Source organism: Lathamus discolor, chromosome 3 (genome assembly GCF_037157495.1).
Source record: "Lathamus discolor isolate bLatDis1 chromosome 3, bLatDis1.hap1, whole genome shotgun sequence".
Taxonomy (NCBI): domain Eukaryota; kingdom Metazoa; phylum Chordata; class Aves; order Psittaciformes; family Psittacidae; genus Lathamus; species Lathamus discolor.
Window position 1 is genome coordinate 24,527,003 of NC_088886.1, and position 25,996 is coordinate 24,552,998.

The following is a 25,996-nucleotide window of genomic DNA, read 5'->3' on the forward strand; positions in this document are numbered from 1 at the left end:
GTTATGTTTCACACTATGTGCTGACTGTCTGTACTTACAGAAGATATTTAAAAACAAACAGACTTTTTTTCAAACATTTTGATTCCAGTGGAATCTGTGCTTTAGATTTTTGTCTTGTCAATTAATTCCGGAAACAATGCCTGTACAAGCTCCACAGTGGACGGATTTTCTCTCCTGCCCGATTTGCACACAGACTTTCGACGAAACAATCCGCAAGCCTATCAGCTTGGGTTGTGGCCACACTGTCTGCAAGATGTGCCTCAACAAGCTTCACCGTAAGGCATGCCCTTTTGACCAGACCACTATCAATACAGACATTGAACTCCTTCCTGTGAACTCAGCATTGCTGCAACTAGTGGGTGCTCAGGTATCAGTGCCTTTTTTAATCTTTCTGTGGTGTTTTCCTTCTTTCTTTTAGGAGGTCATGAATAAAGAATATGACTGTGGTAATAGTGTGTAGGGTAGACATCTTCCTTTTTGTGAATTTTGACGAATGCATGTTTTAGACGTTTGACACGCTGTAGTGAGGATGCCTCAAACAACAGTTTGGATCTTGATTCTAGTAGTTGCTGACTGTGATTTTGTGTTAAATTTAGCGTAACTGTGAGCTGTCACCAGAATAAGCTGGTTGTGTTCACTTCTTTAACACATATCTAGCCATTTTCTGAAAAAAAAAACAGTGAACTGGATCAGTGACCGTATCTGGTGGGAAGCGATTCTTCTGTGGTAGGTTACTTGCTTTACCTCATTCACCCTACCAACTTGCGACCAGTTGTTCCAAAAGCAGGAGAGGAGAGTAAGGTGTTGTGGTTTAACCCCAGCCAGCAGTAAATACCACACAGCTTCTTGCTCACTGGGGATGGGCAGGAGAATCGGAGAAAAGGTAAAAAATTTTGGGTTCAGGTAGGAAGCTTTTAACAATTGAAATAAAGTAAAATATAATAATAGGAGATAGAGGAATAAAACCCCCCAAAAAGACAAGTGATGCACAGTACAATTGCTCACCACCTACTGACTGATACCCAGCCAGTTCCCAAGCAGCAATCAGCCCCTTCTGGGTAACCCCCCAGGTTATATACTGAGCATGACATGCTGCGGTATGGAATACCCCTTTGGCTAGTTTCAGTCAGGTGTCCTGTCTCTGCTGCCTCCCAGCGTCGTGTCCCTCCTCATTGGCACAGCATGAGAGGCTGAAGCTTTTGATCAGGGTGAGCACTACTTCGCAACAACTAAAACATCAATGTTACCAGCATTACTCTCACGCTGAAGTCAAAACACAACACTGTACCAGCTATTAGGCAGAAAATTAACTCTGTCTCAGCCAAAACCAGGATGTAAGGAAAGTGGGATAGACACCTCTGGTAGCAGCCTTTATACTGCTTTATATTTAATTTGAAACTGTGCTCTGGAAATGCAGCTGCCTGATGTGACATGCTACTCTAAATCCACATAGGTGAATGGGGGAAGTCTACATGAGACAGAGTACCCCTTTCTGCTGGAACAGGTACTTGGGAGTTCAGCTGAACTGGTGATCTAATAGGAATGAATACATCAGTGGCATTGTTACTAATGGCAGCCTGAGGAAAGGGCCAGGGATGTGAAAAGCAGGATCACCCTGTTCACTTGCAGCACAGACTTAAATTGATGTAAGTTTATCATGGTTAGATCACTGGTAGTTTCCTGTGACCCATGCCTCCCAAGGCTAGACAGGATTGTGGACTTGGGGAGAGGAGGGACAATCATGTCTAACTTATGGGCGAGGAACAAGACTGTAGATGGATTATGGTTATCATAGAGGAATTACTGTTTTATTCTGTTCTGCTTCTGTGTCTGGGATCAGCACAGTTGAAGGCAGCAGAAAATTCAGTGAGATCCATAGTTAATGGAAAAGGGAGGAGCTATGTTGTGGAGGAATATTAAAAGGTGGGGAGGAAAGAAGGATTGTTATGATGCAGGTAGTGAGACCTAGAGATCCAGATGTGCTTTTGCCACTTTTTCCATTTAGTTTATCAAGTAACATGGCTAATTTGTTGTTGGTCTTTTGTGGCACAGAAGTTTTTTTTGAAGTTTTAAAATTGAGTTATGTTTCTGGCTGTGCCAAGTGACTCATCCTGCTCTGCAGGAGAAGGCAGTGAGACTGTGTGCTTCCATTTCTGTGATATGCATATACCACCATCTTTGAAGAGCTTCCAAGCACTGTGAAATGTGTGGGTGATGCTATAAATAAATATTGTCATTTTCTTTCTCCCTTATATCTTCTTCCTTCCTCTCTGGAGTTTCTAGAATAGTTCCAGCTATATCCAGGTGTCCACATTTTTGATAAATGTGTTTTTCTTCTTGCATTTGTTTGGTTATGGTGTGATGAGAAGCTATGTGATATATTTAACTTGATCTTTGCCTGAATTAAAATTTCCATTAAAACAAGATCCTCTGGAATGAGATGGAAAACCACACAGTCTGCTACAGGTAATTGAGAATTTTATTGTGGCTGTGCTAGTTAGTAAGTTTCCTCATCCATATGTGTGTGAGATACGAAGGAGGAAGAGTGGCTTTTTGGCAGTAGTATATTGATCTTGAGCATTCCATTTTCTGAATTTTTGTGCTTCATCATTTTTGTGCTTTTTTTTTTTTTTGGTGATGAGGATTCGTAGGACCTTGTTTCATGGTGACCTCAAAGCTGCAAATGCCACCAAAAGAGACAGTATTCCCTTCCCCCTCATTTGCAACTCATTCCTGCATTCATGCTGCTCACTGCCTTCTGTTACCTAAAGGATAATCAACTTTAGCTGGTTTTTATTACTGACAAGCTTTCCCCTTAAGAGAAATTTGCACCACCTCTCCCCCAGCTCCTAATTTAAATCAGCATATCAATGAATCGGTGTCCAGTATAACTCGCCCTCTTTTCTCCTCCCTTTCTCTTCCTGGCATCTGTTACCAACTCTGGAGTACTAGAAAATAAGTACACTGCTTTGCTGTGAAGGGAAACAGTTACTGTTTTCCACTAATCTCCCCTAAGGTTGTTGTTGGGTTTTTTTGGTTGGTTGGTTTATTTTCTTACTCTTTTACAGAAAAGGAGTTTGTAAAAAAAAAAACAAAAAACCCACTACCAAAAACAAACAAACAAACAAAATGACAAGGAAAACCCCACCAACAAACGAAAAAACAGCTTGAGAAACTACTGTAATTTTGAGCTTCGTGTTAAGAAGATGGGCTCTCTCTTTATGTATTAACAAAAATGATCTGGAAGTAGCAAGCCAGCATACCCAGCATGAGTAGTATCATCAGCTTCAGGGAGAAAAAAAAGCCCACTTTCTTGTTCACTTGGTTTAGTTTCAGGAAGGTGTATGTGTCATCAATGTCCCCTGATCTCCAACAAAACCTTATACATTTTAACCTGAGTCCATGGAGAGGTGTGATACTTTATTTTAAAATTATATATTCTGATACAAATATTTTGTATTAGAAGGAAATACAGTATTACACAATTAATGCTTTTAACTGGGAGGGGGAAAACAGTTTGTTCTTTTCCCTTTGGGGAGGCTTCTTAGAAGGTCACACATCTCTAAGTGCTAAGTGTTTTTTTGCTGGCGGCAGAGGAGGAGACGAGGCAGTTTGAAGTAACAAATCTATTCTGCTGTGGTTGGCAGCAATTGTGGGATTCCAGGGCAAGTCATGTTGGCTGGCTTTCATGCAGGCACAATGTATAAAATAGGACTGTATTTCTTGGGAAAATATACTAAATTTGTCATATACTCACTGGGAAAAGCAGTAACCTATTTCTCTGACAATGGCATTCTCCCTCTGTGTCAGTTTTGACACTTTAATGGTTGGTTGGTTTAATGGTTGGTTTCTTATTTGAACTACTGGTTATTTCTCAGTTAACCCTCTCCCCGCCCCTTTCCAAAAGCAAAACTTGTTGCCCCTTGATGTGGGAATTAACTGTTGCAAAAGACGCAAATTCCAGTTCCCCCACTGTAGTATGGAACACATCAATTGTGATTACAGGGTCTATTCTGGAAGGCAGTGGTTGGGCAATTTGGCCCACTATAGGTAAGTTCAGACATATTAGATGGTGGCAGGGAGGAGGAGGGATCCTAAGATGAAAATTATTATTCCCGGGAGAGCTTCCACTCTCCACTAGATCAAGTTGTGCAAAGCACTGACCAACCTGGCCTTGAACACTTCTAGGGATGGAAAATTCACAACTTGTATAGGCAGTGACCTTGAAAACAAAGCAGAAGGGCATTAGTCAGATACCTTGCTTTTTAAACTTTTTAGGTAAAGAAATCGCTTAGGCCAATTTGCATTGTAATTAGGCTTTCAATTTTAACTACTTGAGTAATCCACATCCACTATAGGCAACTATTTTAAACATTCAGCAAGCCAGTGTTTTGATGGTACATAATCATGGATCTGTCATCTAACCTCTTCCCTCCTCTTTTTTTAACACATGAAACAGCAGCATGGGTGTTCCAAACAGGTGACAAACAAGTGGCAAAAATTCCTGTGATGCTTTAGTTTTATAGTCTTCTGCTGGATGTGCTAAATAAAATTCTAGGCATTAGGCAATAGAATCATGTACCTCATGAGAGAATGGGTGGAGTGGTCTTAGCTCATAGCCTTTTCAGAAGGGAAAGATGACAGTTGCAGAGATAGCGTGTTTGATAATTTTTTTTTTATTGTAACTTTTGGTGAAATGAGTTGCCAAAGAAGAGGAATTACATGTGAATAAGTTGCTCTTGGTGCAAACTTCTGAGGAACTGAAGACAGTAGCCTTTAGGGTTGGTTTGTAGGTTTTTTGTTGGTTTTGGTTTGATTTGGTTGTTTTGGATTTGGGTTTGTTTTTTTGTTTTGTTTTGTTTTGTTTTGCCGGGAAGCAAGTCATCTATGGGCAGGAGGGGAATATTAAGGAGAACAGTTTTCAAGCCAGACAAAAAGGGGTTTGGTCTGTTTTAACATTTTCTCACTCTGTGCAATTAGATGTCTAATGGTAATTAGTGATAACTCCAGCTGGCATCCTACGTCAAATTATGCTTAAATCGCAAATTCAAAATCACAGAATTACTGCCTGGTATGAGGTGATGCTTTAGCATTCTTTTCCGGTCCCCTTCCTCATGCCATCATAACCTGCCTCTTTCCACAGCCACAAGTAGTCAGTCAGGCTGATGGGCAGCATTCCACTGCCAGGACACTTGTAGTCATGCCAAGGCAGACGTATGCAAAACCATCATAAATTTGAAGTAATTAAACTTCTGAGATGATTTTTCCTGTCTTGTTCTACCTCCCCTTGGGAGGTATTATGTTCTATAAATACATTTGCAGTGAAAACTGTGATAAGGGCGTGGTGTCTGAGAGAATGAAATATTGAGTGAGGATGAAAATAATGAACTCACTCTGCAGGACATTTATTTTGAGGCTGTGAAGTGACAGTGTAAACAGAAGTGACCATAGGGTCACAAGGATATTTTGTGAAGGAAGGGGAAATGAAAGTTTTTGGAGTTGAATTATTTCTCAGTTGTCCTTCAGCAATTCAGTGACAGAGCCAAAATTAAAATGCAGATCTCTTGTGACTTTTATGAATCATGTCTTTACCATTTTCCTGTTGGTAGATGTTGGCTTTTTAAACAGTCTAACCTGAAAATACTTCAAAAAATCTTGGAAGTGCACATTTTATTGAACCAGCAAAAAGGCACGTTATTTGCAAGTTTTGCTATGAGATGCTTCATGTGAATGAAGACAAAGTGTGGGTAGGGCAAAATACATTCTCTTCTCTTGAAGACTTCTGAAACCACAAAATAAGCATCTTGTTTTATTGTTCAGTACTACACTTGCTCCAGCTTAAGATAAACTCTAATCTCTTTTGGGCTCATTTTGCAAACAGTACTGCTGTGCAAGTCAAATTTTTACACTGAAGCTTCTCTTGCAAGGAGAAGAAATGGGAGTCATATGCAGATACAGTGTTGAATAGCTTAACTCCTGGAGTATTTCCTCTGCCAGTTTTTTTCTTGGGGGAGGGCAAAGCTTTCTGTTAGTTGTTTAGACAGTCCTTGTGTCTTGCTGATGGAGTTGTGCTGTGTATGGCATTCCAGACTGCTGTTGTGACTGTGTTTTAAACCTACCTTAGTTCAGGATCAAAATCCAGGGCTTGAACGCAGCTTCCCGTTCCATGTCTGTTCCAAGCCCTCTTAGTATGCTGGGCGTTGTTGCAACTTTGTAGATGTATTTTGGGTTGTCACTGGTGCCAGATTGAATGCTTGCAGGAGAAAATAGAAATTTGCACAAAACAAATCACAGCAGTAAATAGAGCAGAGACTGTGTAGTGTCTGTCTCAGCACAAATGCATAAGATGCATGTTGTTTGATCAAAAAGCCGGTTCTGCTTTTGTAACTTCCCAGACAGAAGCAGACTGCTGAAGTGGCAGTGGCTTTGAAAAGGAGGCAGACTGTTCTCTTAACATGAAAGCAAATATTGAAGGGGTTAATTTTTGTTTCCCAAGCCCAAAGAAACCAGTCCAATTGCAACAGTTATGGATGACCACTGTAAGATAGAGTTGCAAAATCTCCTTTTCCTGAAGTCTTTCTTGCTTACAAACAAAACTAAGCAAAACTTAACCCAAAAAACCACCACTCCCTCCCCCAAATTAAAACAAAACTAAGAAACCCCCAGAACTTCACAAGCTAACTGCAGTCTGGAAAAGCATCCAGGCTAACCTTGCTGTCTTGATGTGATTAAACTTGGGTTTGGTTTTCCCTTTGATAGGAGTAAAAAGGGCAATGTCTGATCCAGACTCTCTTGGTTATGTTAGTTTTGGAGTGGTGTCAACTCTCTTAATTGTAGCTGATTATCTTATACTCAGGTACTGGTTTTGTGGTTTTTTGGTGGTGTTTTTTTATTTTGGTCATCTGCTGTAAAAAGAAGAGTTATGCAGCTAGTAATTTTATTTTGCAGTGTGTGTCCCATGGGCAACTTAGCATGCACAGTCATCTAAGTGTGTCACATTGTACAAGTGTGATCACATGACTGAAAGTTTACTTTCTATTAATACTGTTAGGAAAGCCCCTGTCCACATTGATGGTGGCAACCATATATGTATGTGTGTGTATGTATAAATTTTATATATATTCACTGCTTGTATTTGCTGCTGCCATCATAATGCTACTCTACACATGACTGGGTTGCACATGAAGGTTAGTGGGTTTGTAGCTGTCTTTAACTCAAGCATTAAAGGCTTCTGCTTTTACATTGAGGGTCTGGGTTGGTCCCTGTAAGCAGCTATGTGAGATTAGCATGCTGTCATCGCCAGTGGGATAGTGATCGACTTGGAAATAGAAGTTGAAGTCTGAGATTTGTTTGCACTTCATTAGCATATGCAAAAGGTGCCAGTGTTTAGTCTTCTGAGAACATCCAGTTCTCTATTCTCATATATTGAGTTGCTTGCTGAATACTGATGTTGAGATACATTAGTACAGTGCTATACTGCACCCAATAAGTTTGTTTAAAGCTTCAAGAATTTAATGAGAAGGAAAAAAAAAAAAAGTAACTGGTGGGGAAGGGTGGTCCAATGACCCTTTGAAAAATCCTGATTTCTGAGGAATGCTTGGATAAAGAAACAAATGCCAGCAGCCCCTTCCTTCCCCCCCCCCCCCAAAAAAAAACAACCAAACAAAACCCGCCAAACCCCACCAACATGCGCACAAACCCAAACCAAGCAGAAAACCAAACAAATCAGTGCAAAGCAAACAAAACCAAAACCACCAAAGAATGTAACTGTAACTTGGTCGAACCAGGATTCATCTGATTTGTTCTGATTTATTTTTTTTTTTCTTTTTAGGTTGGTTGGTTTTGGCCAGCCAGCTTTGGGGATGCCTCAATATGTATGTTACTTCAGTCAAAGTTTGTAGTTAAAGGAAATGCAATGTTTCTTGTGTAGTTTTTTTGTTGAGGAATGAGTCTTCTGCTTCTAGTTCCTTTCAGCCACTACATAAAAAGTCTACTGAACGTAAATTCTTTTGTCTTCATTTACATTGGTTTGGTTTTTTTTGTTTCTGTTTTTTAATTTATTCACTGATCAAGCAGAAATAGTGCTTACTGATACATAAAAAATACAGATGGGGAACAAAACAATAAATGCTTGTTATTAACAAGTGTTTGCAAATAAGACTGCTGCTTACAGGTACTCATTGTAGATGTGCATGCATCTCTTTTCAGGTTCCTGAGCAGCAGCCAATTACTTTGTGTAGTGGAGCTGAAGATACCAAGCATTATGAGGAGGGCAAGAAATGTGTGGAAGAACTGGCACTGTACCTCAAACCACTCAGCAGCGCAAGAGGTAGTTCCTGCATTGTTTTGTTTGAAAATGAAAGCTGGAAACAAATAAGATGCAAAACAAACTAGCCAAATTATTAGTCTGTTTGTAAAATGGATATAAACCTAGTTTAAAAACAAATTGAAACAAATTTCTTAAGCATTAAGATTATGTTTTCCCAACAGAGGGGGATGGGGATCATGGAATTTAAAGGTGTCATGTCAAAAATAATACTGAGAAAAGGCTGAGGTGTTAGGCAGAGGTATTTGGCTGTGCTATAGTAAGTTGAGACAAACTTTGTAAGCTGAGTTGACCTCTGTAGCGTAAGTAAAAATAAGTAACTTTTTTTTTGTGGTCTCCTTTGCTTTGAGATAACTGTAGCAATGAAATTTGTTTGTAGAGGAGGATTAAAGAGAACCAAGAAAATTACTGCATATAGGATATATAACAGAAATTAAGTAGTAATCTTTTTATTCAAAATCCATACAAGAGCTGAGTCAATATGAGTAATTGTAATTTAGCAAAACTGTGCTGGGTTCAAGAGTATGGATTTTACCTGTATTGCATATGGTGGACTTAGAAGATCTGTCAACCCAAATAGTAGAGATGAGCATCATGGGTGTCAGGTTATCAAAAATGAATTTTTACAAAAAGCTGTTTCAAGCTTTTCTGACCAGTACAGTGTGACTGCATTATCACCGAGTAGAAATGGTCCGAGAAACAGGCTCTGTGCTATCAAATGAACTTGGTATGACAGCCATATGTCTAGTGAGTCACTTGTTCTTTAGCTTAGTTTAGTGGCTTCCAGCATGGTTGAGAACCACAGTTTTCACGCATAATTAAGCATCACCTAGATTAACTTGAACTCACATGCATGTTTTGTTTGGCTTGGCCAAAGCAGTGGAGATACCAAATATAGACGACAAACTGTCTTGTGAAAACAGACAAATGTCGAAGAAAGCAGTGATCTGTGAAGCTCATGAATATAGGGAAGGACTGTGTTATGATTCTACTGTCGAGATGACACCTGGGAAATCCATATGGGAGGGTGCAAGACAGACTGCCAATAATGGGGAAAGAATTCACTGGAGACTCGACTTTCCAAGGAAGCCAAATCAGTCAATGACAGGACTTTAAACCTATGGGAAGGCCAACTCCCAGGAACTGTTTGCTTTTAGTGCTGAGTAAAATAAAAAAGACAAAAATGAACTTCTGAAATGCATTCTCTAATGTTACGTTTAATAAAGTGGACTTCAGGAGAATTAAGTTTGTGCATCTACAGTACCGTGGTTCACGGCTGGTGCAATAAGAGGAGATATGAGGTAGTTAATTATTACTTCTTTTTTTCTGCTTCACTTTGTTTCAAGGTGTGGGTCTTAACAGTACTACTCAGAGCGTGCTAAGTCGTCCCATGCAAAGGAAACTTGTGACCTTAGTTCATTGCCAGCTAGTGGAGGAAGAAGGGCGAATCAGAGCTATGCGTGCAGCACGGTCTCTTGGTGAAAGAACAGTCACAGAGCTCATTCTTCAGCATCAAAATCCTCAGCAGCTTTCTTCCAACCTCTGGGCTGCAGTGAGAGCCAGAGGGTGCCAATTCCTTGGACCAGGTAGGTAACTACTTCTATGCTGGAAGCAATTTAGAATTGAGGAGGATTGATAAATGGGTGTCAAATTGCCTGAGTGATTTGATTAGTCAGTGGCTTCATTTTTTTAATAGTAGGCCTTCAGAATTAATGATATCTCTGTTGGGCTGCTGTCACAGACTTTCTTGTATTTTTAGTTCTTCTGCAAGTATTCTATGAAACATTATTCTAGTGATAAGATAAAATGGAAAGTAGTTTCTTGCTTGTTATTCTTTGAGGAGTAAGACCCTTCTGGAAAAAACAAGGTTACTAGAAATGACTGGACATGGCTTCCTTCATTTATAGCTGGTGTCCCACTTGTAGGGAAACAACTGTGCAGAAATCTTTCTTGGTCTTCTCTTATCCTCTGTGTCTTTTTCTTTACATCTCCCCTTCCCCACCAGCAATGCAAGAGGAGGCTTTAAAGCTGGTTCTCCTGGCTCTGGAAGATGGATCTGCTTTGTCACGGAAGGTCTTGGTTCTCTTTGTGGTTCAGAGGCTAGAGCCACGATTTCCTCAGGCTTCTAAAACTAGCATTGGGCATGTTGTCCAGCTTCTTTACAGAGCCTCATGCTTCAAGGTATGAAGATGATTCTGCTTGGAGATTTCATAAAGCTGTGGAAACTGGTTTTTCAGTCTCAATTTCCATTGTCCTATAACATTAAATGTACCTGAAAATATGTGTAGTTACAGAAAGTATTATTCATTAAATACCAGATGGGGGCTTCTTTGGAGATACAGCTGCTCTTTGTCATTCAGTTCTTTGTTGTACAGCTATAATAGCAATGTAAGCTGAAATAGCAACTTCAAACTGTAAAGCTTGACTGTCCAAGTTTAATAGATGCAGACAATAGATAACAAACCCTGTATGTAAGTCAACGTAACTGTCTCTCTAGAAGAGGTGTAAAGCTGGAAAATCCCTGGTTCTGTTGAGTGGTGATGCAGTTAGAAACAAAGAAATAAGAGGCTCTCGGATATTAGAGTTGTATAAAGAGAATTTAAGCTGCTTAATGTACTTCACAGTATTTAATGGTCCGTTCCTAGATGTTCAATGTCATACACTTTTCGCTAAACAAGGAGAAAAAAAAAATGATTTGTTGCTCCTGATTGTACCCTCAAATAAAATTCTGCAATACAAACAAAATACCTTGACTGGAGAAGTAAGGTGTGGATACTGTCAAGTCATTTAGGAAGTGTGACACTTCAACCAGTATCAGGGTCAGGGTTTCAGTAAATTGTATTTGGTATCCATTTCATAGAGGTTTTGGTTTATGAAGAAGGAATTTTAGTAGCAACTAGCATTCACTGCATAGTGTCATAGTTTGGTTTTGTCTGGGGGAAAATGAACTTAGTTGCTGACTGAAGATTTCCCTTGCTTTGGACTTTACATAATCTCTGGATTATCCTGCTTAATCGTATTTGTATTTGGCTTGTTTCTTCCCACTAGGTGACAAAACGAGATGAGGATTCCTCTCTGATGCAACTGAAGGAGGAATTTCGGACTTACGAAGCTCTGAGAAGGGAACATGATTCCCAGATAGTTCAGATAGCCATGGAAGCAGGCTTACGCATTGCACCAGATCAGTGGTCCTCACTGTTGTACGGAGACCAGTCTCACAAATCCCACATGCAGTCTATCATTGACAAGGTAAAGCCACCTAAAATCAGCCCAGTCTTAACTTGTTTGCAACTGTACTAGATGTAAATGCTTGGGCACAATCTGTAAATCCATGCTATGTGTGTACTTGCCTTACCCATTAATAATTTGCCCTCTTAATTCAGCCATGCTGGTTTTCAAAGTAACTAGTGTATATATTTGTAACCTAGAGTCTCATTCGTTCTGCTGTCCTGCCACCTCTTTCAACGTTACCTCTTTCTGCACATGGGAAGCCATAAAGGTTAGCTACAAAGCTGAGCTATGTCCTTTCTGAACAGCTGATAACAGCAAATTTAGTAACAGAGATTAATGGTTCATGTTTCCAGGCAGAAAGTTAGTGCGTAAATTGAAAAAAATAAAGGATAATTCAGACCCCTGTCTATACCTGAAGCGTGAAAGAGAGGTAGAAGCACATTTCTTAAGTAAAATTACTTCGCCTTTGGAAATGCCCAGATGTCTTTTTGTTTAGAGGGAGCATAGGATAAATAGGCTTTTAAGATAGGAGACTGACATGTAAGTGCCTAAATTAGGTGGGGAAAATGGAACCTTGTTGAGATTGGTCCACTGTGTATGTATGCCTTTGTCTCCCTTTTCAGGTGTCTTGCCAGAAATCTCCTGAAGGATTTAGGCAGAATTAAAGGATTTTAAGTATTGAAGTTGCGTGATGTTAGTACATGGAACACTGCTAGTTGTCTTTGTCCTTCAAGCAGCTTACTCATTATTGTCTGCTCTACTCAGTTTAAAGCAGGGTGTGAACTCATCGGTTTGAGGATTGGAGATACTAGACTCTTCAGAAATCTAATTAAATGGTTTCTAATTTATTTTTTTTTTTTCTGGGTGCCAGCACAACACAGAGGTTATATTGTAAGAAAAAATACCAGGCTTTATTTTGTCTATTTAAAGCTGAATTTTAACCTGCAGTGTCAAAGAACTGTGTGTCCTTAATACCAGAGAACGAATTTAATAGAAATTGCTGACTGAAATGGGCTTATGTGAAACACATTTTACCCAGTTTTGGAAAATAGCTCTTGTGAGCTTGTGGAGCAGCCTTCAGAAACCATGAGGATCAATTTGCCTGTAGAAAGTTAATTATTATAATTTTTTTAAGTTGCAGACCCCAGCCTCATTTGCACAGAGTGTTCAGGAATTAACTATTGCTCTTCAGAGGACTGGAGATCCAGCTAACCTAAATCGCCTTCGACCCCACTTAGAGCTCCTAGCAAATATCGATCCCAGTCCAGGTAAGTCTAGATGGTTTATAAAAACCTCTTAGCAAGAGGAGCTTAACTCTCTTAGAAGACTGGAACCTCTTCAGTAAGTTGAAGGAAACATCCTCTGATTCATGAACTTAAGATTCTTGAGTGGTACTCATAACCAGCCTGAGAACAGCAGTAATCTGTGTGAGGAACTGAACTGTTCTGAAACTAAAATAGGTTCAAAAGTATGACAGGAATAATTTCGTTACTCCCCTGAGAAAAGCTTGCTTGTTTGATAGCACTGGGTGAGCATAGATGAGGATATTAAATACATGTAATCCTGTGAGGTTGCATTGTCTACACTTCATATTGAGCAGTGTTAACTCGGGATGGGGGGAGGGGGATAGTGGCAATCTTACCTTCCTCCTTTTCCCCTTTTTTTGGTACACATGTTGCTGTTTGAAACAAGGTTTGAAAAGCAACCGGAAGATTTATAGAATCACTGTTCTTAATGCAGAGCCTTAGCTGTCACTCCAGGATAACTTTATCTCTTCAGTTCTTTACCGGAGCAAATAATTTGTTTACAAATTAGGGGAAGCCTTCAAGAAATCACTTGCCCAACAAAGGGTTTCCATTAGCTTATCTAATATTTTTGTCTTGATCTTTGTTTCAGGAATTCTGTGTATTAGTTTTTAATCAAAGGTCTCTAGCCTACAAACATCGTGCTTGGAAGGCTCTCTTAGAAACAGCCTAAAATCATAAGGCATCTTCTCTGTAAATAATTTTGGATTCCAAAGTAGAACTTTGATAGTTTGAATAGACAGAAGCTGGGCAAAAAAATTAATCTAGTCAAGAAAAGATTTGTTATCACAGGGATTTTAGTATTTTTCTTGTTAATACGTAATTCTGAAAAGGTGTGAAAGTCTGGACTTAAGTTGGAGACAATGTAATGGGGAAATAAAATCTAAGATGTTGATAGAGGAGAGAAAAATGGAAGTTTTGGAAAAGTCAGCAGCACTGTGAGGATGGATCACCTGATGGAGAGAGGAAGGGGCAGAATGGGGAGTGCTGTGGCAGAAATTTTGGTTTATACCTGTTATTAATACTGATTTTAAAAATTCTGTCGGAATAGTGTGAAGGCTTGAACTATGGCTTCAGGAGAATAACAGTTGTAGTTCTTCGTTTCTGTTTGTTTAAACAGGAAAAAAAATTTTACCCTTCAAATAAGGACCAGTGGTACTTCACAGTTAAAGAAGATGTAGTCCTTTCTACCCAGATCAACACGTCAGCGTTAAAACTGTGTATTTACTGTAAATTTGTTAGCCAAGACTGATACATAAATTGGAATCACTAATAGCCTCACTCAGTTCCAGTAGGCAAGTCTGATCTTGATGTTCCTCTTACTTGCTGTTTTGTTTCTGCCCTGCTGTTCTATAGATACGCTGAAGTTCCTCTGGAACAACTTAGTCCTTGTGAGCAGAATGGAATGTAATTATACTAAAGATGTTGAAAGGCACTTTGAGGTCCTGTGCTTTGCAGCAGTGTGTAGGCAAAGGATGGGAGTGTCATCTGCTGGTACAGATTTAATGATTAGAAAAGTAAATTGGCTAGAAAAACAAGCGCCCCTGTAGAGTTAAGACTGCAATTTATCCACACTGCTGTATGTTAGATGGTGGTCTGTTACATAGATTTGCTTGTGACATTTTTTTCATGTGAGAGGCATCAATTTCTGTTGCTTTTCAGTGACTGTGCTTGAAAGATATAGGCCAGTGATGGTATTTGAACAAGAATGACTTTACCTACAGGAGTCTGAATGCGAAGAGGGATTTTCAGCCTGGTTTATTTTGTTGTCGTTTGTGGGATTTTTTGTGCTGATTTTGTTGGGCTGGTGTTAATAGGTTGGTTGTGAGGTTGCTTTTTGTATGTGAGGGTTTTTTGGTTTTTTTTTGGGGGGGAGGGGTTCTTCAGTCTTCATTATAATGTGGAGTTTGTACAATGCATTTACTCTGGAATTCTTGTGAGGTATGACAGTTCTGGTGAAAGGAAATAATTTGACATGCTAATAATAGTTTTGCTGCCTCATTTGGTATTTGGTATGGTTCAGTCTTGAGTCTATAGGTAGCTTTATCATTTAAGCTGTACATACCCCTAAATAGGGCCCCTCTGTTCAAGAAGGACAGGGAATTGCTTGAAGGAGTCCAGCGCAGAGGCCCAAAGATGATTAAGGGAGTGGAGCATCTCCCTTATGAGGAGAGGCTGAGGGAGCTGGGTCTCTTTAGCTTGGAGAAGAGGAGACTGAGGGGTGACCTCATCAGTGTTTACAAATATGTAAAGGGTGGGTGTCAGGATGATGGAGCTAGGCTTTTTTCAGTGATATCCAGTGATAGGACAAGGGGCAATGGGTGTAAACTGGAGCATAGGAAGTTCCACGTTAACATCAGGAAGAACTTCTTTACTGTAAGAGTGACAGAGCACTGGAACAGGTTGCCCAGGGGGGTTGTGGAGTCTCCTACACTGGAGATATTCAAGGCCCGCCTGGACAAGTTCCTGTGTGATGTACTGTAGGTTACCCTGCTCTTGCAGGGGGGTTGGACTAGATGATCCTTTGAGGTCCCTTCCAACCCTTGGGATTCTGTGATTCTGTGATTCTGTGAATGCTTTTTATCTCATTACATGTTTTTGATAAAATCTTTTTGATCTCCTTGTACCTGGTTTTGGAAAATCCTATTGACTTTTTATGTTCTCTCTTTGCTGTCAATGCAATAGATGCTCCACCTCCAACATGGGAACAGCTGAAAAATGGACTAGTTGCTGTGAGGACTGTGGTTCATGGCTTAGTTGATTATATTCAGAATCACAGCAAGAAAGGAACAGATCAGCAACAGGTAAAAGCTAAATGGTTTAGGAAGTGTTTTGCCCTGAACATTACTGGCTGTGTTCAATAGTAGGTGTTTCCTAATGTCATCTGAAGAGATTTGTTTTGACGAGGAGCTGAATTAGAAACATTACTGCTGAATAATACAAAAAAATAAACCAAGTGGGGGGGGTGGGGGAACAAAACCAAACCAAAAATAAATCGAGACAATGTACCCCCCAATACATGCTGCATTAATTTGCACAGCTCACTAGGATGAAAAGACAATAGTCTGATCCAGCTGCAAGCTTAGGGGGATGAATAAACAACTCTCCTGACTAGAGGATGGGGAAGAGAAGCCAGGGTACATTAGAACTATGATCTGTGGGAATTTTCTTGGGTTTGTTTTGATGTGACACATTTCAGCCAGATGGCTGTGTTAAGGAAATTAAGCTTTCTCATACCTTAATGGTCTCTAAAACAAAGATTTGGGAAGACTTCATATAAAGGTACAATCCAGATTTCTGAAACAGCTTCTTTTGTTTCAGAAACAGAATGATGTTGCCAAATATGTATATTAGCCTATATCAGAATTATCTTACCACATGTTCCTTTGATCTCATTTCATTGTATAGCTAAGTTAATCGAAATGCTAACTGCTGCTGACACTGTTGCCTGGCATGTATTAACACTCCCTCTCTTGCTTTGGCACTGTTTCTCTTGGAGAGCTAGTTCGGGGAGCCCAACTAGTAGAAAGGTTACATCTGCCAAAAAAAGAAGCAGAATTATAGTGAGTTATTTATGCTAGCTTACCTTTTCGCATTCACTGGGCTGCGTAATAAGCACTGTTAACCAGCAAAAGGAAAAGCAGTAGGAATACATAAGTGGAAATCAGGGTGGGAAAAATAGTGAGAGGTTTTGTTCTTCTCAGACTGTTGCCGAGACCTGGTACATGCTGTGCCGCTTGGAAGGGACCCCAAGGCCTCCCAAGTGGGAAAGGGGCCATCTGTTGAGTCTTGCATGGAGTTTTGCTGGCTGGCAGTGGTGGCCAGTATAAGGCTGTGCAGCTTATGTACTCCCTTCCTAAAATCTCTTCCTGCTACAGTAGATGGGAGGAAACTAAAAAATCACTTTTCCAATGGCTTCTTACAGATTTACATCTTTTGGCTGAGTTTTTCAGAAAGCAATAGACTTTTCCGTCGGTGAAAACTCTGATAGGGTATTTCTGCCTCTGATTTAACTCTGCTGCAAAAACTGTAGGGACTCAAATGTCTTTGAAACTGCCGCTGGCACTCTGTCAAAGTTTATATAGAGACTGGCAAATGGGCATTCATGCAGAGAGCAAGATTGCAGTAGGTCACTGTTTCTTGGAAAACTTAACCGAAGAGAGGTACATAAAACTACCTATACCCTGTTGATCTGTGTAGCAGTAAGATTGCATCCTCAGCTGTTGACAGAAATAATCATTGTAGATAGTGAAGGGATTTTTTTTTTTCCTTTTCAGTCCAAAGGGAGTGGTGGAAGGGAATTCCATGAAAAGTAACTCAGAGTAACTCTCGATAAAGATACTCAGAAAAGTGCTGTCTTGAGCTAACAAAAATCAAAGGAAGAGCAACTGACCAGATTGTATTTTTTTTTTTTTATAAACTGCCACAAAGCTTCATGAATATTTGGCAATTTCTCATTAAGCATGGGTGGGTTTTTTTTTTTCAGTTTATATCAATTTTGTCCACTTAAGTGGGTCCTGAAACGTACAGCTGTGTTCCAGTTAAGCTTCTGTAAGGAATTCGAATTAAAATGTTTTAAAAACCTGGTACTGACTTAGTTGTCAAAATATCTGCTCTTGAATCTGTTAGTTCTGTTGAAGACCGAGACACAAATACTGCTCCAGTCATTTACTTCACCATAGGTATTTCTGGAACATTTAAATTGAAGGAATTATCAACAGTTAAACATTATACCTTTAATAAGAGGATACATTCAGCTCTTGGTGAAGCACACTTATATTCAGGTATCTCACCTGGTTTCTTTAACCTTGTCAGCCTCCTCAGCACAGCAAGTACAAGACATACATGTGCAGAGACATGAAACAGAGAGGAGGATGCCCTCGAGGGGCCAGCTGCACCTTTGCACATTCACAGGAGGAGCTAGAAAAGTAAGTGTACCTCTTACAGTAAAAATAAATCCAGTTTTTGTTTCATCTTGAGAGTTATTTATCGTATCTAGGAATGACAAGAGGAGGCATAACTTGTCTGTTGCATTAGCAGGAAATTAAATTAAAAACTCCTAACAGTCATCTCAGGTTTTTCAACTGTTCTTAAGTATAGGATATTTTGCTTTGTTCAACATTAATCCATCTCTGAAAGTTTGATGGTTATGCAAGTGTTATTTGAGATTTTGGAGGTGGGCTGTTTTTCTTAAGTGTGACTAAACATGCTGTTTGACTGCATCCATCGTGGTCACTTATGTGTATGTACTTCTCATCTTGCCTTTATATTCAGTTAGGTTGCTGGCAGTTTTCCAGATGTAGGAGTTCTCTTGTTCTTCTGTGCTGCTAGGGCTATCCATAAAGCTAAAAATGTGCATCACAAGTTTTCTTTCAGCAACAGCTTTTCTTTGAAACTTCTTGACAGATTGCACATGCAGTAACCTCAGTGATTACATCTATTGCTGAAGAGTTAAAAAATGGCGGTCATACAAAATCTGCAGTAAATAAGCTACATTCAAGAGCAGGCCACTGCTGTTCTGAAGGTCATTTTAATTATTTTTAAAGTGAGATGGATTATTTAAGATTTAAAAGAGATAAATACTATGGGTTTTATGTAGCAGGTGTAACTTGTTACATGGCTTTGGGGTTAAAAGAATTCGCATCTTTCAAAGAAAATAATCAGAAGAAAACTCCAAAGTTTGGACACGGTATATAGGCTTTTTCCACTCCGTAGTCTAAAGCTTGAAGCATTAATATGGCAGTTTACTGGCTGTATAGCCAGCATGCAGTGCATAAGCAAAACAGGAAGAAAAACAGAGCAGAGCATGTGGTGTTAGAATGACAAAGGCAGTTATTCATATTAACAGAGAATAGGACTTTGATACTTGTGTTCTGCAGAAGCAGTTGGGATTTTTCCCCATTTGTCATGGTGTTAGAAAAATGGAGACTGGTACTGCTGGTTTGGATGGTTAACAAGGGTGGTGAGTCAGTATTAGTACCTCTGAACTAATCGTCTGCATCAAGGAGGACTGTTTGTCAGCTTTGTGGGTGTAAGAGGCTTTTTTTTTTTTTCATCCACACTGACTTGTATTATGTGGTTGTGTAACTCTGAGTGCTAATTCTTCCTTGTACCTTTTATCTTTGCTTAATTTCTTTGAGTAGATACTGCATTAGTGTTCTTCCTTTTTAAAAATGTTTAGTATGAATAATATGAATTGCTGTTGCTATGTAGTAGTTCCTGTGTGTGTCTCATTATATACAGCTTCACGCTTGCAGGAAGGTTATGGAGAACTATGTGGTAGTGACTTAGATAGCAAATTATAATTTTGATTGTTTAAACAGCAGCTCATTCCCCCCTTGGCAAAGGAAAAAGACCCAGTGTGCATAAGCAAGTATTACATTTTTAGATTATTTTTGTGTCCTGCATGTGTGGAGACAGCAACAAAAATTTTTTGGAAAAATTGAGATAGCAGCCCTGAAAATTTATATTTTTATATATGGAGGGTGCTACATAAACTCTTCCTGTCACCTTTGAGTGAAAGGGTGTCTATAACACATGCGCCTGTATCTCTTGAGCATACTGTTCTGTTCTAGCTGAATGAATGGGCAGGGGTGGCCAGTACTGATCTCGCAAGTTGTGTGCAAGCCTTCCAGGGAGTCAGGAGCCATAAGACACTGTGCCTCCAAGAGACCTAATGGGATGAGGATGTCCAGAAGTATATGGTATGGAGAACATGGCAATGGCTTCCCAACATCCTTCTGCTGCCTTGCACACTTGCTTGATTGATTTGGATACTGAGCAGGATACCAAAGTAGAGCTGTGAGCTCAGCCTGGGGAGTTCACTTTCACTCACCTCCATGTGTCCAGCTGACTTGCACAGCTGGCATGAGATTCCAGAACAACTTCTGAGCAGCATATGTTAAGAAAGCTGTAGTCTATCCATACGTAAGTGCTTTTATTGTGGTGATAGCCTGGCTCGTTTACTCCCTTTAAATACATTCTGAATTATGTCCACTGTCAACACTTTGTAGCTTGAACTTACAGTTTGATTATGTGGTAAAGATTAATTCAGCCAGGAGACTGGGAAAGTTAGGAAGGTGGCCAGAAGATAATCAATGAACTAGTGAAACAAACAGCTCAAATGTATGTAGCAAGATTATACTTTGACTCCATACTCAGTCACATCTGAAAACCAAAATAACCACAACAACAATAAACTTTTTGCCTCTGTTGCATTGCTGTTAATGCTGTACGTGTGGGCAATAGAGTATAACTGCCCCCTTTTTCTACAGTAATATGTACCTTCCTAGTCTGTATTACCATCTCACTTTGCTAGAAATGGAAGTGCTGTTTTCAATCCTGTAGAAGAAACAGCCTCTTACTGTGCAATATAAGCAGCAGGAGCACTCAGGCCTACAAATATGCCCTGCCACTTATGTTCTAATACCTAAACTAATGGCAGGATGTTTAGTGAAGGACATTCAACTCTGGAATTTGCTCTCTTTGCTGCTGCAATACTGTCAGTCTGCTGATTTTGTGGAATGTTTGTTCAGCCTTTCATGAGAAGCAGTTAGATTTTTGTAATTACAGCATGTTCATAGAAGTGTTTATCTCTGCAGTTGCTTACCAAATGAAGCAAACGGTATAAGCTGTATATTGGTAGAGTAACATAAATTTTAAAAACTGTGCTTTAAAAGATACCACGTGGCAATAAACACTTGGCTTATTGTTGGGCAAATGGTGCAAAAGGGAATCCTCATCTTCTGTCGCTTGAATTTTCTGCTGTTAATTTCACATCTGAATAAAATGAACTTGAATAGTCTGTGATCCTTATTCTGAAGCTTCTGTTACTCTAGGTAGTATTTTATGTGATGTTTAGGTTTGTTTTTCTTCTATACAATTGAAATGCATATATGCACAGGACGTGAGATTTTAACCTTGCTGTGTGAAGTGTCTGCGAATTCTTGGTGTACTTGTCATTAAAAATCAATTCTTGTTCTGATCGAAACTGCTAGTAACAGTTCAAATAGCAGTGAAGTTGTAGTCTAACAGATACTCTCACAAGGCCTTAGGAAACTTGAATTAAAACTTGATGCTTTTGGTAGCATCTCTGAAAAAAAAATTGAAAATGGATCTCTCTATTCTTTTGTTTCAATTTTTGATATGTGGCTTCTTTTCTCTGAAGATTCCGTAAAATGAACAAGCGTTTGGTTCCTAGAAGACCCCTGAGTGCCTCCCTGGGCCAGCTAAATGAGGTGGGCCTGCCTTCAGGAGCTATACTCTCAGAGGAAGGGGGAGTGGACTTGCCCAATAGGAAAACTACTGCTCTGCCAAATGGAATTGTATCAACAGGCAGCACAGTGACGCAACTTATTTCTCGAGGGACTGACTCCAGTTATGAAACAGCTCTGAAGCCAGGGAAGATGGACCATCTGAGTAGCAGTGCCCCTGGATCCCCTCCTGACTTGTACGGGTCTTTCTAACTGTTGTTTGAAGTGTCGTGTGTGTAAATATGCTGTAGAAACAAACCCATTTTCTAGAAAAGAAACAGAACAAGATTTTTTTTTTTGGTCCTGTGGTGATTTTTTTTGTTTGTTTGTTTGGGTTTTTGTTGGTTTTGTTTGTTTGCTTTTAAGTGATTAAAAAATAGAGTAGAAAATTAAAGCTAAAATGAAACTGGTTAACTCCACTGTTTGCGTATATTTTAATTGGAGAAGGTGATGTAATCCTTCAGCAGATGGAGGATAGACTGGCTTATAGTACAGTGTGTTATATCAGGCCTTAATAAGCAGTGCCATCTTTGTACTTTTTAGGCTGGAATCTGTTCCCAAGAGCTCTATTTCTGCCTTACCAGTGAACCCTCATCCTGTGCCTGCTCGGGCACCAACAGATCTGCCTTCGGTGTCAGTCACCAAGCAGTTGCAAATGGTACCACGAGGGTCTCAGTTGTATAATACTCAGCAAGCAGATATGTTTTATCAGGATCCTAGAGGAACTGCCCCACCATTTGAGCCAGCACCCTACCAACAAGGTAAGTTTAAGACCAAGCTCTCTGTCTTTCATCTTCATACTGATTTTACTCTTCTTCCCACTCTCTCCTGTTTTTAAGCCTTCAAGTTGGAGTCTTACCTGTTACATGGATTGTAGGCACTGATGTGGTGATGACATAATAAAATGGAAATTGGCAGGCTTTTTATGTCTTGACTGAGGATGCCCATGCAGTTGAAATCAGAGGTTTATATACCCATCCAGTGTAGCAGCTTCTTTTCTTTCAGCTCTTCCTAACTAGGCTGGATCAGGAGTCTAATATGGTAAATTTTAATTCAGTTTGACTCAGGGAAAATGGAAATCGAGTTTAACCAGCAGAGGGGGTTATGCTTGAGGAGTAAAAGTACTTACGTCCTTAATGAAAAGCGTGTGAGTATTTCAGAAGTGTCTGCATATGCATGCGATAGGTAAAGATAAGTGAAATTAGAGAAGGGTATTGCACACCCTTACACAACATAAGCTTGGAGAGAGAAATTACATAAAGTGAAGTTAATGTGAAGGAAAAATAGGGAATGAAAGACTGAAAGAAGTGGAAAAAAGAAAAAGCCTTAGAAAGGAAGGAGGGCAGGAGAGCACCACAATTTTTCAGAAGGTTGCAGAGTACTTTGAAGGCGGGGGGAGAGCTTACATTTGAGTCTTGTGTGCAAACTAAGATCTGAGCTGTCCATAAAACTTGATGCCCATGTTGATGATGATGTGCACGTGTTTGTGCTTATTTTTTTAATTATCAGGAGATCCCAGATAGTTTACTAAAATCTTCATGTAACTAAGGGGTGTGTTCTTAGAAGTTTTCTTCTTAGTTCTTAGAAGTGATTCACAGTGTGAAATTCCTTTCTGCTGTTCAAAAGGTAGAACAAATCTTTAGGTAACTTTAAATTGTAATTAATCCCCGTTTCTCTACACAGGCAGTGGCCGTGATATTTTGGGACAAATTGAATTTTAATTGCATGGATGCAGATGTACAGGCTAAACTTCAGTTTACTTTTTAAGTCTTACCTAGCTAAAAGCATTTATGCCAATCTGCAGAGACATTCTAGTGAGTTATTTGTTTGGCATGCTAACAGGACTGGGATAGACTCAGTCTCGCCACCTTTTCTCCAGCTACTGTAACCTTTATGCCTTGCTGGTATCTTATTTAGATAGTTGAGCTGTGTCACTTGAGCTTTGTATCAAGTTTTGCTTCTCTGTGGTTAGTTTTTTAGCAGAAATACCAGTTAGACAGAGGGCAAACAACAAATGTGAATTAATTTATACCCTTGTCTTAGTGATACTTGTAGACTGGAGTATTTGAAACAATTCTGTTTTGTGGTCAGTTGTGATAATCACCTTATCTCATTTGTGGATTTGTTTTTATATTCCTCTTGCCTTTTTTCAGGAGTTTACTATCCCACTCAGTCCATGTCTCGCTTTGTCCGACCTCCTCCATCAGTTCCTGAACCTGGTCCACCTTATTTAGACCATTACCCACCCTACCTTCAGGATCGTGTGGTGAGCCCGCAGTACACGCAGCCGCAGCAGTATCCTCCTATGGGACAACCCATATACCCACCTCACTATGACAGTCGTCGTGTATATCCCCCTGTCCAGCCATATCAGCGAGAGGAGATTGTCCGAGGAAGCCCTGTACCCATTGAAATTCCACAAGCAGCTGTACCTTCCTACATACCTGAATCAAGAGACAGATACCAGCAAGCAGAGGGTTATTGCCAAGTGACTCCACATCTAGGTCAGATCAGACCTTCATGCCACAGGGTATGAGGTTTATATCACAATTTCATAGTTGTTTAAGAGAGAAACTATGAACTCCTTGAGAATTTGAATATTTTTGTAGTAAGATGGAGATTACGAGGCATTAGAAGTTTGGCCTTTAAGAAGGGGTAGATTTGAAGAAGCTGATTAAAAACTGGAAGGCAGTTTAGTTACCGGTCAACTCTACAATTGTAATTATGTTAATATGGAAAAGAGCAGGTTGCTACTTAGTGCTCAAAGGAAGCAGCAAACTTAGTTTTCAGAGTAGAAAAGCATTGTAATTACCTTGGAAGTCTTCTATGGTCCTGACTTCCCCAACAAAGATTAGACTGGAGAAAGCCGCCATCTTTGTAGTGCAGGTTAAATACAGTGTGTGGAAGTGGTTACGTGTGCATTCTTGTACTGCTCATCTGTGACTGGACCACCTCTGTGCCTAAATACGTATTCAGACATGCATCCCGTGATAAAGGAACCGAAGCTTCTGCTCTTCTAAATTCCCTCTACTTTAAGACTTCCTAGAAGTGTACAAAGAAAAAGAAGAGTCTTGGTAAATCACCAGCTGGAATGGAGTCCTGAACAGTTCGATTTACATAGCTGTCATTCATTTTGGAGGCTCTCAATTTTATTGCTGAGTCCAGGAAGCATTTTTACATAGTTAATAGATTTCAGTTTTGAGTTTAGCACATTTTTTGGGATGTTTGATTCTGTTGCAAAATGAATGATTAGTGTAAACTACCTGTGAATAGGTTATGATCTGTAGAGTTCTGTTGCTTTCCCCCCATGTAACTGAAATGGGGACCTGCCATGCTGGATCATGTTTCAGTGGAAACTTTGCCAAGTTGGAGCACAGATTCATGTTGAACAACCTGTGAGTTAAAAGATTGACAGTGTTAAAGATGGATCACTGGGTTAGTTGAGTAATCAGTTCCAGGCAAAATAACGTTCTCTGCTTTTGGCATGTATGGCCAGTGTAGGAACATGTATGTGATACTGTGTGTTCATTGTAGAAGTATCTGGTTGCTCTATTTTGTTTGGATAAAAAACATTTTTTAAATTACTAGTTTTGTGCTTTAATGCTTCAAACTTTGTAATGTATTTCAAGTTTTCTAATGTATGTCTCTCTTCATTTCAGCCTCATCCCAGCCTGGATGAACTTCATCGGCGAAGGAAAGAGATCATGGCCCAGCTAGAAGAGAGGAAGGTGATTTCTCCACCTCCTTTTGCACCATCACCAACCTTGCCTCATCCTTTTCATTCAGAGGAGGTAAGCATATTTTGACAAGAATATAACTTGCTAGCATATTTGGAAAATACTTTGGCATTTGTGTGTTGGTAGGTGAAGACAACAAAGTTAGAACAGTACACTGCTGGGGAGGAGATTTTGTATTCTAGGTGGGAAGCCCTTATGGTGCGTTCTCCATTTTCTCAGCTAGCTGTTGTTTCTCTGATCTGCTACTTATCCTGACTATCTGCCTCTGGTGCAACCAAAAGAAGTAGCTTTGAACCTTTATTAATTGAAGTAGTCTTCACAGTTACTGGACTTCTTCATTTGCTGTTGACATGTTTATAGTTAAGTAACAGTTTGATGGAGGTTTATTTTTTAGCCAAGGTCAAAATATCACTCTCATACTGGCCAAGTGAACAGTCAGCCCAGGGAGTATAGCCAGGCGATCAGAATTTCATGCATTTCATGCTTGCTGTGGCCCAATTCCAAATGGTGATGTACTGATTAAAAAATAATCCTGGTAGTTTTTCAAGCTCATTGCTGTTGAACGAAGTACTGGTGGCTGTGAAACTGCTTCTTCCCTTCACTTACAGAACCAGATTTTTGTTTTTGTACAGTACTTGGATGAAGATTTGAAGGTAGCTGGGAAATACAAAGGAAATGACTACAGCCAATACTCTCCCTGGTCCTGTGACACCATCGGCTCCTACATTGGAACCAAAGATGCAAAACCCAAAGATGTTGTGGCAGCAAGGAGTGTGGAGATGGCGGTATGTAGGGAGTGGGGGAACACAGAAGCCAAGTTGATACTTTTGTGGATTTGGAGGCACTCTTTCATTTGCTTTCCAGGATGACAGGAGTGCTTGTATTTAAGCTCAAAAGTGCACTGCAGTCGAACACATTTGCAAGTGTGCAGAGTGCTTGTTTTCAAAGGTACAAATAGTCCTACATCTCTGTAGCTGTTTTAAAATTCTGGATATAGATGCAGGTTTACCACTCTAAAGCCACGGAGAGCAAGAGATACTTTGCCATGATTCTTTATGCTTACTTGAAATCCAAAATTACTTTCTACTGGCAGCTCATTAATTAAACATGTTCATCTGTTGCGTTCTGTCAAAGGGAGATGCTGTA

At 39.8% G+C, this 25,996-nt stretch overlaps 1 protein-coding gene across 5 annotated transcripts in view; it reads left to right on the forward strand.

The window, feature by feature from the left end:
* The window catches only part of RC3H1 (ring finger and CCCH-type domains 1), a 77,215-nt gene that overhangs the window by 25,074 nt on the left and 26,145 nt on the right, over nt 1–25,996 (forward strand). For 4 of the 5 annotated variants that reach the window (XM_065674162.1, XM_065674163.1, XM_065674164.1 and 1 more), the window contains exons 2-14: nt 1–367; nt 8,209–8,329; nt 9,673–9,912; nt 10,332–10,507; nt 11,375–11,575; nt 12,693–12,825; nt 15,547–15,665; nt 17,677–17,789; nt 21,029–21,310; nt 21,657–21,874; nt 23,267–23,643; nt 24,773–24,904; nt 25,483–25,635. In XM_065674162.1, the coding sequence (XP_065530234.1) occupies nt 137–367; nt 8,209–8,329; nt 9,673–9,912; nt 10,332–10,507; nt 11,375–11,575; nt 12,693–12,825; nt 15,547–15,665; nt 17,677–17,789; nt 21,029–21,310; nt 21,657–21,874; nt 23,267–23,643; nt 24,773–24,904; nt 25,483–25,635 (2,496 nt within the window). In that variant the 5' untranslated portion in view covers nt 1–136. Of the gene's footprint in view, nt 368–8,208; nt 8,330–9,672; nt 9,913–10,331; nt 10,508–11,374; nt 11,576–12,692; nt 12,826–15,546; nt 15,666–17,676; nt 17,790–21,028; nt 21,311–21,656; nt 21,875–23,266; nt 23,644–24,772; nt 24,905–25,464; nt 25,636–25,996 lie in introns of all 5 variants that reach the window. The other variant, XM_065674167.1, reaches the window with a different exon arrangement.